The sequence below is a fragment of the Xyrauchen texanus genome, chromosome 30, assembly GCF_025860055.1.
Source record: "Xyrauchen texanus isolate HMW12.3.18 chromosome 30, RBS_HiC_50CHRs, whole genome shotgun sequence".
Lineage (NCBI taxonomy): Eukaryota > Metazoa > Chordata > Actinopteri > Cypriniformes > Catostomidae > Xyrauchen > Xyrauchen texanus.
This window is the reverse complement of record NC_068305.1, coordinates 7,199,296-7,214,080: the sequence shown is the minus strand read 5'-3', so window position 1 is coordinate 7,214,080 and position 14,785 is coordinate 7,199,296. Positions and strand designations below refer to the sequence as shown.

Genomic DNA, 14,785 nt, shown 5'->3' with positions numbered 1-14,785 from the left:
TTTAACAGAAAATATAATGAACGTACCAGTATATTTACGTGGAGTAACAAAGGACACAATCTTCTTTCCAAGAACATCCTCTGCCAGCACGTTAGCACCATGACGAAGGAGGCCACTATAAGAATGGGGATCGTGCAAGCCCTCAAAGGTTGCAGCAGCTGCTCTGTCCAAATTATACCTGTTTTGTGAAGAGTACTGAATGATGCATTTGAGATAGTTCCCCAAGAAATGAAAATAATCTTATAATTTAGTCACCCTTATATCATCCCAGATGTGTATGACCATGTGATCTTTGTTTGTGTTCAGCAGAATAAAGAAAGTAATGAGGCATGAGGGTAAATAAGTAATGATACTTTTCATTTAGCCTTTTTTTAATGTACAATCGCTTTAATGTGATGAAAATAATCAATATATGATAATCATAATTCTAAGTATTATGACATTTGTTTGTTTTAATACATTTGCAGTCTTGTCAAATAAACGATTTTGTCTTTAGAAAATGTCATTAACACTTTGTTAATGTCATTAACACTTTCTCAACATATAGCAGAGATACAGTACATTGCCACAACGATACACTATACAATTTAACAGTATAAGCTTGAATATTTATTAGATTCAAGGTTTATACAAGGCCCCCTTAATAAAACCTCATTTTAAATGTGTATTTTCTGACTATTATTTCATTATTTAGGCTTTATAGGGTTAAGCTTCATGCTTTGTATAAAAGGGTTGTCGAACAAAAACAAATTATACTAATCATTGAAATAAGTGCATTTCTCCTCAATATTACAAAAATAACCAGGCTTATGTGGTTGGGCAAAGAAGATATTTATATTTTATTTTGGGTGGTACCCTTTCTGAAAGTTTAAAGTACTTTTAAATGCTTAGCGTTGGATATGCGTATGTTACAAGTCTTACAGTAAAGTAGGCTACAATACACATATACTGTACGTGCATTCATATACTGTCTAAATATATATAGAGAGAGAGAGAGAGAGAAACTTACCTCCATTTCAACGTCGTCAAAAACAAATGATTTGTAGTAATAATCTCGAATCAGAAGAAACACTTGAGCGCCGAACGAAAAGTTTATTATAACACCCGCTGCAGCATCGCTCTTCTGCTGATTGGTCCATTCCTCTTGGCAACCATGTAGAGACGCGCATCTCATTGGCCAATTTCTCGAAAATTCCAAGTAACTGAATGGGCCGTGATTGGTCAATTCCTGGTCGCAACCAGGTAGTTACATTGGTTAATTCTTCGAATATTCTTGGTAGCGATGCGTCCCATGATTGGACCATTTCTGGATACACTACCTGAAATGAGCTCTACTGACAGGTTGCTTTAGGCCAGTGGTTCTCAACCTTTTTTGAACAAACGCCCCCCTGACCTCTTCATGATCCTCTTAACGCCCCCAAAAAAAAAACAAAAAACAAAAAACACTTCAGAAATACTATTACAGCCAAACAATTGCAACACTGATACCTGAAGCCTGAATTTTGGTAAAAAAAAAAACTGAAACAGAAGTTTCTTATTGTATTTAAACTACATGTTAAAGCCTCAAGTTGAGTAATATTGTGTTTGGAAAAAAAATGCAAAAACACATGGATTGTTTGAAAGGTATTGCAAATGTATTTAGAAATTCAAACAAATTCAGGCTCACACACAAATTTTTTTAAGATGAACCAATCACGTGAACAAACCTAAATGGCCAATGAAAAAGCAGCGGTCGTTCGCGCACTCAATTAGGCAATATATACTAGGCTTCAAATTTGAATAGCCTACAAACGGTCATTTGATTTCAAATGACGAACAAAGACGACAACAGCTCGGCCACCTGAACTGAACCGAAGAAAAAACGACATCAAAAACAGGCCCTTTTTTTTTATTAATTACGGCCATTAGTGTGAGCCCTGAGCACTAATTATGCGCCTAATTATGTATTCCGCGTTATGTACAGAAAAAGCCGGTGAAAGCGCGCCTCTATTTTGCGCTGAAAATTCTCCGCCTCTTAAAAGCATGTGTAACTTAGGAAGCGGCTCTCCTGGCATATCCTCCTGGTGAAGTGGCAGCAGTAATCCGAGCAAGACGAAGACATAGGCTAAGGAGAAGAGCTGAAAAGATTTTTGCGCAGGCCGCCTGTTGAGTACCTCTGAGTAACGCCCCCATTTGTGCCTGAGCCCCCTCTCTGCTGCCTCGTTCACACCGCCCCCCAACACTGTCCAAACGCCCCCTAGGGGGCGGTACCGCCCCCGTTGAGAAACGCTGCTTTAGGCGCTAGTAAACCAGGGTCGCGAGTTCGATCCTCGCTGGGGCCTTGCCGAAGAATGATTCAATAGTTTTTACAAATATGACTAAATAAATAGTGCTTTAGTACAAAATGTACACTACACAAAAGACAGTCAGAGTTGGGAGAGTTAATTTTTACATTTATTCCACTACAGATTACAGAATACATACTGTAAAATACAATACCTAGTCTCCCAGATCCTGCTGCTGAAAAACATCCCCACAGTATGATGCTGCCAATACCACGCTTCACTGTACGGATGGTATTGGCCAGGTGATAAGCGGTGCCTGTGTCCTCCAGACATGACGCTTGCCATACACTCCAAAGAGTTCAATCTGTGTTTCATCAGACCAGAGAATTTTGTTTCTCATGGCCTGAGAGTCTTTCAGGTGCCTTTTGGCAAACTCCAGGCAGGCTGTCATGTGCCTTTTACTGAGGAGTGGCTTCCGTCTGGCCACTCTACTATACAGGAGTGCTGCAGAGATGGTTGTTCTTCTGGAAGGTTCTCTCTCCACAGAGAAATGCTGGAGAGCTGTCATAGTGACCATCGGGTTCTTGGTCACCTTCCTGGCTAAGGTCCTTCTCCCCCGATCACTCAGTTTGGCCAGGCGGCCAGCTCTAGGAAGGTGGTTCCAAACTTCTTCCATTTACGGATGATGGAGGCCACTGTGCTCATTGGGACCTTCAGTGCTCCAGAAATGTTTCTGTACCCTTCCTCAGACCTGTGCCTCCATTCAGTCCTGTCTCGGAGGTCGATAGACAATACCTTGGACTTCATGGCGTGGTTTGTGCTCTGACATGCACTGTTAACTGTGGGACCTTATATAGACAGGTGTGTGCCTTTCCAAATCATGTCCAATCAACTAAATTTACCACAGATGGACTCCAATCAAGTTGTAGAAACATCTCAAGGATAATCAGTGGAAACAGGATTCACCTGAGCTCAATTTTGAGTGTCATGGCAAAGGCTGTGAATACTTATGTATATGTGATTTATTTTGTTTTTTATTTTTAATAAATTTGCAAAGATTTCAAACAAACTTCTTTCACGTTGTCATTATGCGGTATTGTTTGTATAATTTTGAGGAAAATAATGAATTTAGTCCATTAGGCTGTAACATAACAAAATGTGGAAAAAAGTGAAGCGCTGTGAATACTTTCCGGATGCACTGTACATATATTTTGTATTTTAAATCCATAATCCCATTACATGTATTCCGTTACTCCCCAACCCTGGAGACATTAGGATTGTTTTTAAGTGTTTTACATGTTGTTTTTAATGCAAGGCTCTTTCTAACTAGGGTGGTTGGTCTGTTTGTCTATCTATCTTACACAAGAACAAAATTTGCATTATATTAATATGAAGTATAATGTACAAACTTTTGACAACAGATTCCACATGTTAGAGTAATTATCAAGATTTTTTAATAATACAATGAGACATTTTACAGTAATCAAAAATGTCATAGAGTGCATTACTGTAAGCATAAGCATTAAGATATTTATTTCATATATATATATATATATAGGTGGCCAATGCTTATGATAAAGAGATAAGACTTCAGACAAAAAGATTAAAAAAAACACAATAATCGAAAGAGCATTTGAGTATCATAAACTAAACTGTTAAAACCTCTGTGTTCAGGTTTATATTTGAGGAATGAACATGAATTTGCTGGCAGACAGATCAGTACATATGAGTTGTAACACAATATTCAGATCCTGGGCCTAGAAGATGTCCTATGTAGAGCATTTGATGTTGCAGATCACTCCACTCTTGGGCCGCAGAGTTCCTGTGTCTATAATGTCGAATGACTGTCCAGGAACCAGACTGAAATCAAATCTCTGAAGCAGTTTGGCAAGCACAACTTTTGCCTCCATCTAAATGAAGAAACACAACGGACCGGTCATGAGACAGATATGTAAGTCTATAAATTCTGTAAAGGAGGTGCAAATGTAAATGTTTCAACACCTGAGAGAAGGCCTGTCCTAAACAGGATCGTGGTCCAAGTGAAAATGGATAGTAGCAGTAATAAGGCCTTTAAAAAAAATGTTGTCTGTATTTAAACTTTAAAAAATACAACTTTTCTAAATAAAACTGTCTGAAACACTTATATATAAAATGTCTCTAAATATAAATGTATTTATATATACTGTATATACATGTATAAATATATTTATAAAGTACTGTAAGTATGGACTTACTTTGGGGCATTCACATCAAATCTCTCTGGATCAAATTTCAACGGATCTTTGAAAAACGTTTCCAATCTTGAGGAGGTATAACTACTGAACTGTATGGGAAAAGTAGTCAGTGGTAAAAACAAACAAACAAAAAATATGCATTTCACAATTGTATAGTTTAAGATAATTTTTTATAAGTTTTAAGAAATTGGTTATTTATAGTACTAACAACTGAGTGCTGTGACAACTGCATTAACATTAAATCAGTGTCGGTCAACAGTCGGTCTCTTCTCTCCATCATAGTAGCTCCAGCCAGCTATTAATAGTACATAATTATTAAATTCAATATATAATATTTAAGTCCTGCCTTACAGGTCAACGAGCCACCATTCAATTACAGATATCATGTGTCAATCAACTCGAGAACTCACATGAACGTTAGCTGGAATCCATTAAAATAGATCCCATTAAAATAGAATCCATTAAAATTTTGGAAGGAAAAATATTGCTATGGTTATTACCATGTCAGTCACTATGGATTCGGGAGAGACATTTGTATTCTGTACACACAGAATGATAATTCATTGGATTTAGACCGACAAATAAATGTGGATGTCACACCCAAAATTTGTCACGTGTACTTAGTATTAGGAAAACTCAAATCTGTACCTGAAATGTTTACAGCACTGCGGAACTTATGAGTAGAATACTTACAGTAGCAATACATTTTCCTGGGATTTTCAGCCCATTAATAACCATGTCCTCAGGCAGCCAGCGAGATGTTCCTGGAGCAGTGGGGTACAGACGCAATGTCTCCTTCAACACCTGCAACAAAATAAAGACAATGACCATTCAACACGCCTTATGACTGACCAGGATGTCTATGTCAAAGGACCAACCTGAGACAAGTAAGTGAGTTTTCCAAGGTCTTCATATAAAATGTCCCTTTTTGTCCCAAGGACCTCGTCCACTTCTGCTTTAGCACTGGGGATTGAAATAAATTAAACTGTAAAAGCATTGCAATAATAAGTTGATGGAATCAGTCCACATTTCCATTAAGGGTTTTACCGTTTATATATGTCTGGGTGTCTCCCTAATTCCATGATTGCAAATGAGATCTGATTGGCTGTTGTCTCTTGCCCTGCATAATATTTTAGCATTGCTTATAACTGCTGAAGTTTATGGAGAAAAAAAAATAAATAAATAAAAAAGCAGTAACTCACCTGCAATAAAGAAAGTTACGAAATTGTCCAGCATCAGTTCATGATCTTCTGCATTGTTTGCTTTTTCCTCCTCTACAGCAAAAAAGACATGTGTTAGGGGCTGTTCACTGAAGACGCATTCTAAAAGACTTTTTAAAAAGTGCCATTGTGCCATTCTGTTGCATCAATCTAGCTGTTTTTTGGCCCACCTTAGACAGTCTACCACAGACTCTACCCTTCACAAAGCCCTACCTTAAATTACTTTCTGATAAATCCTATCTTAGCAACTGTTGCCATCCTCCATTTCTCTGACAGGTGCTTGCTTTTTTTTTAACCAACAAGAGTCTACGGAAGTAATGTGTTTGAGTAGTTTTAAGTGTAATTTTATAGAAATGATCCAAAAAATAAGTTCCGGTTCCAGTGCGGAAGTTTTTTCCCATTCATTTTTCCACAGAGATTTAATAAAATTCTTCTATGCCATGAACCAAACCAACCAGCTCCGAGGTGAATCAACTTTACAAACTGAGATTTTAAGTAAAAAAGTATTTGAAAATCAGACAAAAAGACAAAGGTACAAGACTGTGTAACTTAACATATTTCATGAGGCAATGAACTACAATTCCATCATTCAAATAAAAATTATGGAAAGCAAAATTATTGATTTCAAGTTGTTGATAAGTATAGAAACAATATATAATAAGTTTATTGCATAATATTTAGAAATACTCTAATAGGCTTTTTATGAGTTCGATGGTGTGGGAAGAAAGTTTTGATTACGTCATTCATAGTGCATCATGTGAGAGGGCGGTTGCTGCAGAGCTCTTTTGGTGTGCTTTGTTGGCCGCAATTCTCTAACTGGTGCATTGTTTCACTGCAGGATCATGGGTAGTGCAGTTTTTCCAACAGAAATTGCACTATTAAACATTTTGAATACAAAATTAAATGTAGAAATAATGCAGACTGATGGCATCAACAGAAGCGTATACCATCTGAAAATCTCAGAGCTCATGTTAGGTCTGTCTTTACAGGTTTTTGCCTATTTTGCCTAAATTCACCTATAGAAAAATATTACGAGATTTTTAGTTCCGGAACCAGACTCTTGAACTCTATAGATTCCCTGTACAAGAAAACTTAGATGAGGGAAAACACAGTGAACTATTTATTGTTTCAGCCACTCAGGATCCATATACTGTACCTGCCGTTTTGAGGATTTGTGTCAGAATATCTTTAGGGACATCTTCACCATTTTCCACGGCTGTTTTCCTGTTTTGTATCCATATCTCTCCCGTTTTACGCAGGAGTTCAGCTGCATCTTTAATTTGTTTGACCATCTTCCAGTTCTTGGGGAAAAGCTGAGGTCCCACAAATAAAAACACGAATGTAGTCTGAGACGGTTGAATAATTGCAATATCATAATCACAATTGTGCTGTTGTACTGAATAAAAGCACGGATGTGATTACCTGAAGCTTTGTGTCTACAGCTGAATCATAGCCGCACTGATGTACATACAGTACAACAGTATGATTGTGAGTGTTAATTGACCCTACCACTTGAGGATGATAAAATATCTTACTGTAAAAAATGGGTCTCTGAGATAATATACCATGCCCTTTAAACATAGATCTATTGCTGTCTGGAAGGGGGAATCAGTTTCCTTTAACAGGTTCAAGTCAACACCGAAAGCCACCTGTGGATAAACATTTTAGTAAATAAAACCAGTAAGTAATGATTAACAGGTGACTTGACACATAATCATTCTTTGTCTACATCAAGGCTGCTTTAATTCTGGTGGCAGCAAAATCCTCCATTGCCCAAGTGCATGGTAGGTAAGAAGGGTGAAACCTTGGAAATGACATTGAGTGTGACACAGTTGACCAGGCCGTGCATGATGACAGGTGTTTTCTCATCAGCTTTCTCCTCGAGTTTGTCCATCAGGCGTTCTGACATCTCATTAAAAGTGTCCATCAAGCCTCGCAAGTATCTGGTGGATGAAATCATGTCAGTTGTACTCACTGTACCAGTAGAACATTTCAGTATCTCACAGATGTTCTGTTTTTGACTTACGAGCTGCTAAAGGCTGGATCCATGATACGTCGTTGCCTGTACCACACATCATGGTCCGCAGCAGTCACTAGTCCGTTTCCCATGAACCTGAAACGATGTCATGCGAGTCATTTACCTTTCGAGAAAAATCCATAACACACAAAACTATATACATATTAGGTCTGTCGATTTATCACACTCATTTATTAATTATATGCCAAAATAACACATTTTAAAACAATTAACAGAAAGAATCATGCCCTCTGGCCTATAGATAAATTCTGTGATTTTTTTCTCTCAGCAGCCGTTCACATAGGACACATTCTTGTGATAAAAACAGCTAGACACAGCGCAACAGAATGGAACTGCAAATAGGGGTCTTGAGACTTGTTGTTCAAAGTTGAAATACTTTTAATTTGACATACCTTAAATATTTGCATTTAAATTTTGATGAATCTTATTCAATTGGTTAAAATTGTCATTTGAAGTGATTTAGCTGTGAAAACCTTCTAGAAAAATTCATAAAAATACTCTTCAGATTGGGAATGTAAACAAATTTTTAATAGACACATATACAGTAATCCTTTGATTTTTAGTGCATTTCTGTGTTTCGGAAGTGACTTTTACAAGATTTTTCTGACGTTATGACAAATAAAATTCAGATCGATAAATACACGCATATGATATCTGGAAATAACATAATTTTATTTCAATTGTATGGGAAAAATTAGGCTGGAGTTTAAAAGCCTTAAAAATTGTGTGAACATATTTGATTATTTAAAATAATTGATTTCAGTTATTTAAAATAATTTATATCTTATTTATGCAATTAAATTATGGAATGTTAATCATTAATTTGACCTCTTCAGATCCATTTATTTAATTTGTTTGTCTCTTTGTGGGGATGGGGCCGTGGTCATGTGTCTGTGTGTCAGGGAGAGGTGTGGCTCGTCAAGCTGGTTGGCATCATTTCTAACAGCTGTTTCTTGTTACAGTGATAGCGGGGAGAGACTTCGAAAGCAGCCAAAACACGGCAGACAGCTGAGAGAGAACAGCATGAGAGCGCTGCGATTGCCGTGCATTATTGTGTTTTATTGTGAAGCTGAAGATTTTGAGAAGTTTGTTATCTGAGAGTTTTGTTACATTGAACTGACTAAAATAAGAAAAGCCCTGAGAAGGCTGCGCTCAAATAGACTGAAGGCAGAAAATAAAAGCCTACCTGAAGCGTGCCACTGCTTCCAATCTCCTCCATCCATACCCAAACCTTTACCGTGTGTTATGCTCTTCTTGTCTTCTTTTTAAATAATCTTATTGTTTTTCATATCAGCTATATTGGAAACACTACAAATATGCAGTTACTCGCAAAAAAGTAGGGGTGGGTAAAAATATAGTTTTTCATATTAATCACGATCTTCATTTGTGTAGCCTCAATATTGATTTTTAAATCCCAAGATCGCTCTTTTTTTTTTTTTTACTCAATCACATGCATTTGCAACTAAATTTCGCACCATGTGACTAAAGTGAATATATTTGGCCACTGGCTGGTAAATATTTACATTTCACTAACCAGTAATTGTGTAGTTTAGTCATGAAGTGTTCAGCAACAAGATACTTTCACAGTGTGTTGAGAGTAAAAGTTGTTCCGTTTAATGTGTGTTCAAGACGAGATCCACGCAACCCATTCGTCATTGAATATTGTCTCTTTTAATACCTTTTCTGTTCTTTCCAGTTAGTTGTTCAGTCAAATAAATCAAAAGGATTACTGTATATTTATCTATTAAGAATTTGTTTCCATCCTACTCTAAAGAGTATTTTTATGAATTTTTCTAAAAGATTTTCACAGCTAAATCAATTAAAATGACAATTTTAACAAACTGAATAAGATTCATCAAAATCTAAAAGCAAAAGTAACAACAAAACTTGTCATTTTGATCACGCATTGCACAGATGAGGTAAAGCAGGGGTTCTCAACCTTTTGCAAGCTGGGCCCCCCCAAAGCTGGTTCATTGCAGTTGGGGCCCCAGTGCCCCCCGCCCCGTGCTTTATTGTTGTTATTATTATTATTATTATTATAATTGGAGGTAGCACCAGACTTCTAATGTGAGCTTGCAGGCATTATTATTATTATTATGAATAGTAGTAGGCCTATCATCATTACTAGGCTATTGCTATATAATTATATGAGGATACATGCTTTATTGTTGTTATTATTATTATTATTATTATTATTATTATTATTATTATTATTATTATCATCATCAGTAGGCCTATTATCATTACTAGGCTATTGCTATAATTGGGAATTGGCACCAGACCTCTGATATTAATTTATGCTTTATTATTGTTATTATTACTAGGCCTAATAGTAGGCATCATCTGCATTTTTTACAGAAGCTTGCTGGTAGGTGATGTTAATGTGAGACCTGAGCCTGCTTTGCCTTGCAAAGATCCTCAATTCTTGGCTCAATGTTTGATAAACATAGCCTCAAATCCTCCTCGATTTGTGCACGATTGCGGTATTTCGTTTTGAGTGCAGTCATTTTTGAGAATCCTGCCTCACACAAATATGTCGACGTGAAAGGAAGGAGAATCTTCAAGGCGACGTCACAGAGTTCAGGGTATTCCTGCATCAATGCTGCCCAGAATGACGAAAGAGGGCAGGAGCTAAAGAGTCCCTTCAGTCTACTGTCACTCTTCAGCTCAATAAGCTGTTCCTGCATATCAATTGATAGCTCGTTTGCTGTGCACACAAACGGATCTCGAACCCACGCAAAAGAGCGATAATCCTCTTTAAAGTACGTCGCAAATTGTTTTCTCATTGCTGACAGGTGCTCAGACGCTGATTGAAATAGGGAGGAGAAATCGTGTGACGTGCCTGCATCAGTGATAAAGTCTGCAAGGCTGGGGAACATGTCGCAGTTCCCTCGACTGATGCGGCCATGCCAGAGGTCTAGTTTTTGTGTGAAGGCGTGCACTTTGTCTGCAAGGAGCAAACTATGAGTTTCGCGGCCTTGCAAAGACAGGTTGAGGCCATTCAAGCGGTCAAATATATCGACCAAATAGGACAGAGACGCAAGCCACATAGTGTCATCCAGATGCTTCGCCAGATCTGATTTGATTTCTGTCAAAAACCACTTCACCTCCTCTCGCAGCTCATACAACCGCTGTAACACCCGCCCCCTAGACAGCCAGCGAACTTCAGTGTGCAGAAGCAGCTGTTCGTGCCCTGACCCCATCTCCTGGCAGAGGACCCCAAACAAGCGAGAGTTTAGCGGCCGTGATTTGATGAGATTTAGTATTTTCACGGATTGGTTCAGCACGGAGTCAAAGAGAACCAGCATTTTTTTAGCAGCTAGTGCTTCGCGATGGACCATGCATGTCGTGTGGGTAGTTTTAGCTAAGTGTAGCTACTGCCTAACAGTTAAAAAAAATACTGGCTAGGGCTGAGATTTTATCTAATCTTAAAAAAGAATGTTTGTGGGTTTAGTCTTTAAAAAGAATGTTGGTGTTTTGTAGTAAAGGCCTATGTAAATCGAGATTGATAAGACTAGCGAGAGCTGGCACAAGCGAACTTGGCAAGAGACTAGACTAGAGTGAATGGAAAGCTATGTCGTGAGTCAATTTAAATGCAGTGATTTATTTTTGTGTGAGAGTGAGTGAACATTTACATTTATACCCCGCTCTGTAAGCTAGGGCAGGAACGGCAGCGGCCATGCGCATGCGCGATTCATTTCCAGCCTGGACGCGGAGGGGTGTGTGTCTCCTCTCTGCTTTGACTGCTGCGCGAGGCTACTGAGAGACTGACCGCCTGTGAGTGCTTTTGGACGGGCAGGGGTGCCGCCAGAAATTCTGGGCCCTATGGAAACCAAAATTTCTGGGCCCCCTAAATTTTTTACAGATAAAATTTAACCCAATAAACATGCCCAGTATACTTTAAAAAAGATACTTAGCACATTCGTATTTAGTTTTCTTAATATAAAATATTAAAATATCTATTTTGTAAACTCCTTACAGCCAATGGTTACTACAGACACATGTTTTATTCAAGGGGCCGTTTTTTTCCCCTTCCATCATAGCCTACTCGCGCCCCCCCGTGGAGAGTGTCTGGGGCGCGCCCCCCGGTTGAGAACCACTGAGGTAAAGCATTCAAGTCATCTCTAGCTAACATGCGCTCATTTAAAGGCGCTGTTTACAGAAATTCAGTGTTTTTGTTAAAGAGACAGTACCAGTTTGAACATGTTCAACAAATCAATGTAAATATTTGTAAATAGTACAAATTATGCTATTTAATATTTTTTTATTTTATATGCAAGCAAAAGGGAAATTATAACTGAACCCATATGAATTGATATTGAATCAAATCAAATCGAGAGCTTGTGAATCAGAATCTAAATGAATTGGGAAATCCGTATTAGTTCCCAGCCCTATAGCAAAGGCTTGATGTGTACTAAAACCCCCATTAAATAATTTGATGAATGTAACTTTCATTCCTGTGCAGATGTGTTTCCTATTGTAACAGGAATTTGGGTAGGGACATATAGAATGGCTTTTCCTTTTTTTTTTTTTTTTTTTTTTTTAAATAGCTAATAGCCTTTAGTTTAAGTCATAGCCATAAAGTCATAAAACCATGATTTGCTACTTGGTCTTTTCTAGGCTGAGGCTGGTGGTAGTAGAGGGAAGGACATTCTCAATGTAAAGAGCATTACATTTTGTATATACCTATGCATGAGATGATGTCATCAATATTTTGGTCCATATTCCCAGAAGAGAAACACTGTGCATTTTAATTGTGTATATGTGAAATAATTAATGCTTCTCAACAACTTCTCTGGTGATGTAATGTGGAATAATGAAGGCCTCTTTTAAACTTCTTTTGTTGGGTAGCTGCAGCAGCTCCCTGTACTAAAGGAATGTGTTTCTTGTCTCTACTCTCACGTAACACATGTAGCTCAAACATGTATGTCACCCGCATATAAGGTAAAGAACTATTTCATTGGTGGGGGTCCAGTGGAATGTGGTTTTTCTGGACCATATAACAGAATGCTGAACAATAAACTTTGAAGAAGGATTTGATACCATTGGGTGTCTGTGTCATTTCTTTCTTCCCTCAGCTGAGCCGTATCGAGACGGGGATTGCAGATCAACAAAATAAATTAAATACATTGGATGACAAAATTATCTAACAGTATATCTTCTGTAGAATCTTCATGAATAAACCAGCACAAATCGAAGCTTACCTTTTCCCAAACATGCTAAAGAGACGTTTGTAGACAAAGGGATCTTTGGGATACTTGGGTGACATCAGGATTGTCTACAAAAACAGGTCAGAGATTGTGATTACTTTGTGTGGTTTCTTAAAGGACTAGTTCACCCAAAAAAGAAAATTCAGTCATAGTTTACTCACCCCTGTGTTGTTATAACCCCATATGACTCTTTTTCTAAACACAAAGTGAGAAATTGTGAAAAAATGTTGTGCTCAGAGAAGTCATACAATTGCAGTTTATGGAGACCATCTCTTCAAGCTTCAAAAGCACACTAAAGTATAATTCAGAAATCAAATAAATTATTCCACGAGACTCACGATTGTTATAAAAGCATTCGTTAAGGTTTGGCAAGAAACATACTGAAATCTGATGTATTATTTATAGGGCTGTCGATTTTAAAAAGATTTACGCACTTTAATCGCATTGCTTAACTGAGAAATTCAAGCTTGTTGTACCACCTGTTTACTCCAGAGGGCAGTAATTGAAATTTCAGCTGTGTGAGCAACACACAGTTTATACAGTGAAGAAAACAATTTCTTGCCTTCAAAACACTTGGAGCGCAAATGCGATCTTTAAGGGATCTTAAGATGTGTTTAAAGATTGAGTATTAAACTATATTTAACTCAACACAGTGACCTAATAATTTTATTTTTATGACGCAACACATGAGACGCGACACAAGCATGTCTGACGCAGGTCGTACGGTCTTTACCTCATACATATTTAATTACCAACGAGGTTAAGGAGGTGTCCTTTAAACTGTTACACAGTTTTTACCCAATCAATCTTTATTTAGGAAACATGCTCCCTGAAATTGATCCACGTTGCTCCTTCTGTAATGCTGTAGATGAAAAGTTTGTTTGTTTGTACGTACCTCTATTTTTAACTAAATTATATGTATAATTATTTCATCATTATATATTGAATTATTGGTATATGAGGGGCTTTCTCAGCAAATATTTGTATATGCGATTAATTAATCGGGACACCATGTAATTAATTTGATTAAAAATTTTAATCGATTGACAGCCCTAATTATTTAGTGAAACTTTTGACCAACCATTGCTCTCTCCTCTGCCCGTTCATGATACTGCACAAGAGCAGTATTTGTCACGAGACAGGGCATCCAGGCAAAAACTTGTTTTGTTTATCTAAAAACTGGCCCACCACAGCGATAGAAACAACAGAACACAACATAGCTACAGTCACGAACACCGACGAGGGCGTCTCCCTACCTGGCCTGCGGAGATCGCACTAGCCCGAGTACTAACTGCCCTGATTGTTCCCAGCTGCCTCTCATTACCCCTGTCTACTTAACCGTGCCTGTGAATTCCTTCCTCGCGAAGTCTTGTTAGCCCCGGCCACATTACTGAGCGTGTTTACTCCTTAGTCTTGTTATCCTGTGTACCAACCTAGCCTATTTTCCCAACCTCGATAGTTTGCCGCCTGCCTAGTTTATTCCTGCCTGTTTACTGTCTTACGATCGTTCGCTGCCTGCCCTGACCCACTGCCTGTTCTAGTTACGAGCCTGCCAGTCCTCTTCTCTCTCTGTTTCACTGTTTCCTGACCCTGCCTGTACGACCTGAGTTTGCACTTTCCTAATAAACCGCATATGGATCCTAACCAGCCTGAGTCTTCGTTACAGAAGACTTCGCCACCCATTGATCCAGTGGTGATTGCCCACATGTCGGAGGAACTCACCCCTCAAGCAAACCTGTTGTCCGCCCAACAACACCAGCCCGGACGGCTCACATCAGCCATAGAAGAGATCATGCGCACCGTTCAGGCTTCGCACCAG

General features: G+C 38.2%; 1 protein-coding gene across 7 annotated transcripts in view; it reads right to left on the bottom strand.

Moving 5' to 3' along the window:
- Positions 1–14,785, bottom strand: part of LOC127624015 (cholesterol 24-hydroxylase-like) — a 126,563-nt gene that overhangs the window by 47,765 nt on the left and 64,013 nt on the right. The window contains exons 4-15 of one of the 7 annotated variants that reach the window (XM_052098611.1): positions 12,961–13,034; positions 7,745–7,831; positions 7,523–7,661; positions 7,254–7,367; positions 6,875–7,031; positions 5,701–5,772; positions 5,546–5,618; positions 5,377–5,461; positions 5,192–5,302; positions 4,499–4,587; positions 4,266–4,332; positions 3,740–4,174 (exon numbers count right to left, since the gene is read on the bottom strand). The exons of 2 other annotated variants lie outside the window; for them this stretch is intronic. In XM_052098611.1, the coding sequence (XP_051954571.1) occupies positions 4,034–4,174; positions 4,266–4,332; positions 4,499–4,587; positions 5,192–5,302; positions 5,377–5,461; positions 5,546–5,618; positions 5,701–5,772; positions 6,875–7,031; positions 7,254–7,367; positions 7,523–7,661; positions 7,745–7,831; positions 12,961–13,034 (1,209 nt within the window). In that variant the 3' untranslated portion in view covers positions 3,740–4,033. Of the gene's footprint in view, positions 1–3,739; positions 4,175–4,265; positions 4,333–4,498; positions 4,588–5,191; positions 5,303–5,376; positions 5,462–5,545; positions 5,619–5,700; positions 5,773–6,874; positions 7,032–7,253; positions 7,368–7,522; positions 7,662–7,744; positions 7,832–12,960; positions 13,035–14,785 lie in introns of those variants that run through there. 4 more of the 7 variants (XM_052098608.1, XM_052098617.1, XM_052098609.1 and 1 more) reach the window with 4 other exon arrangements.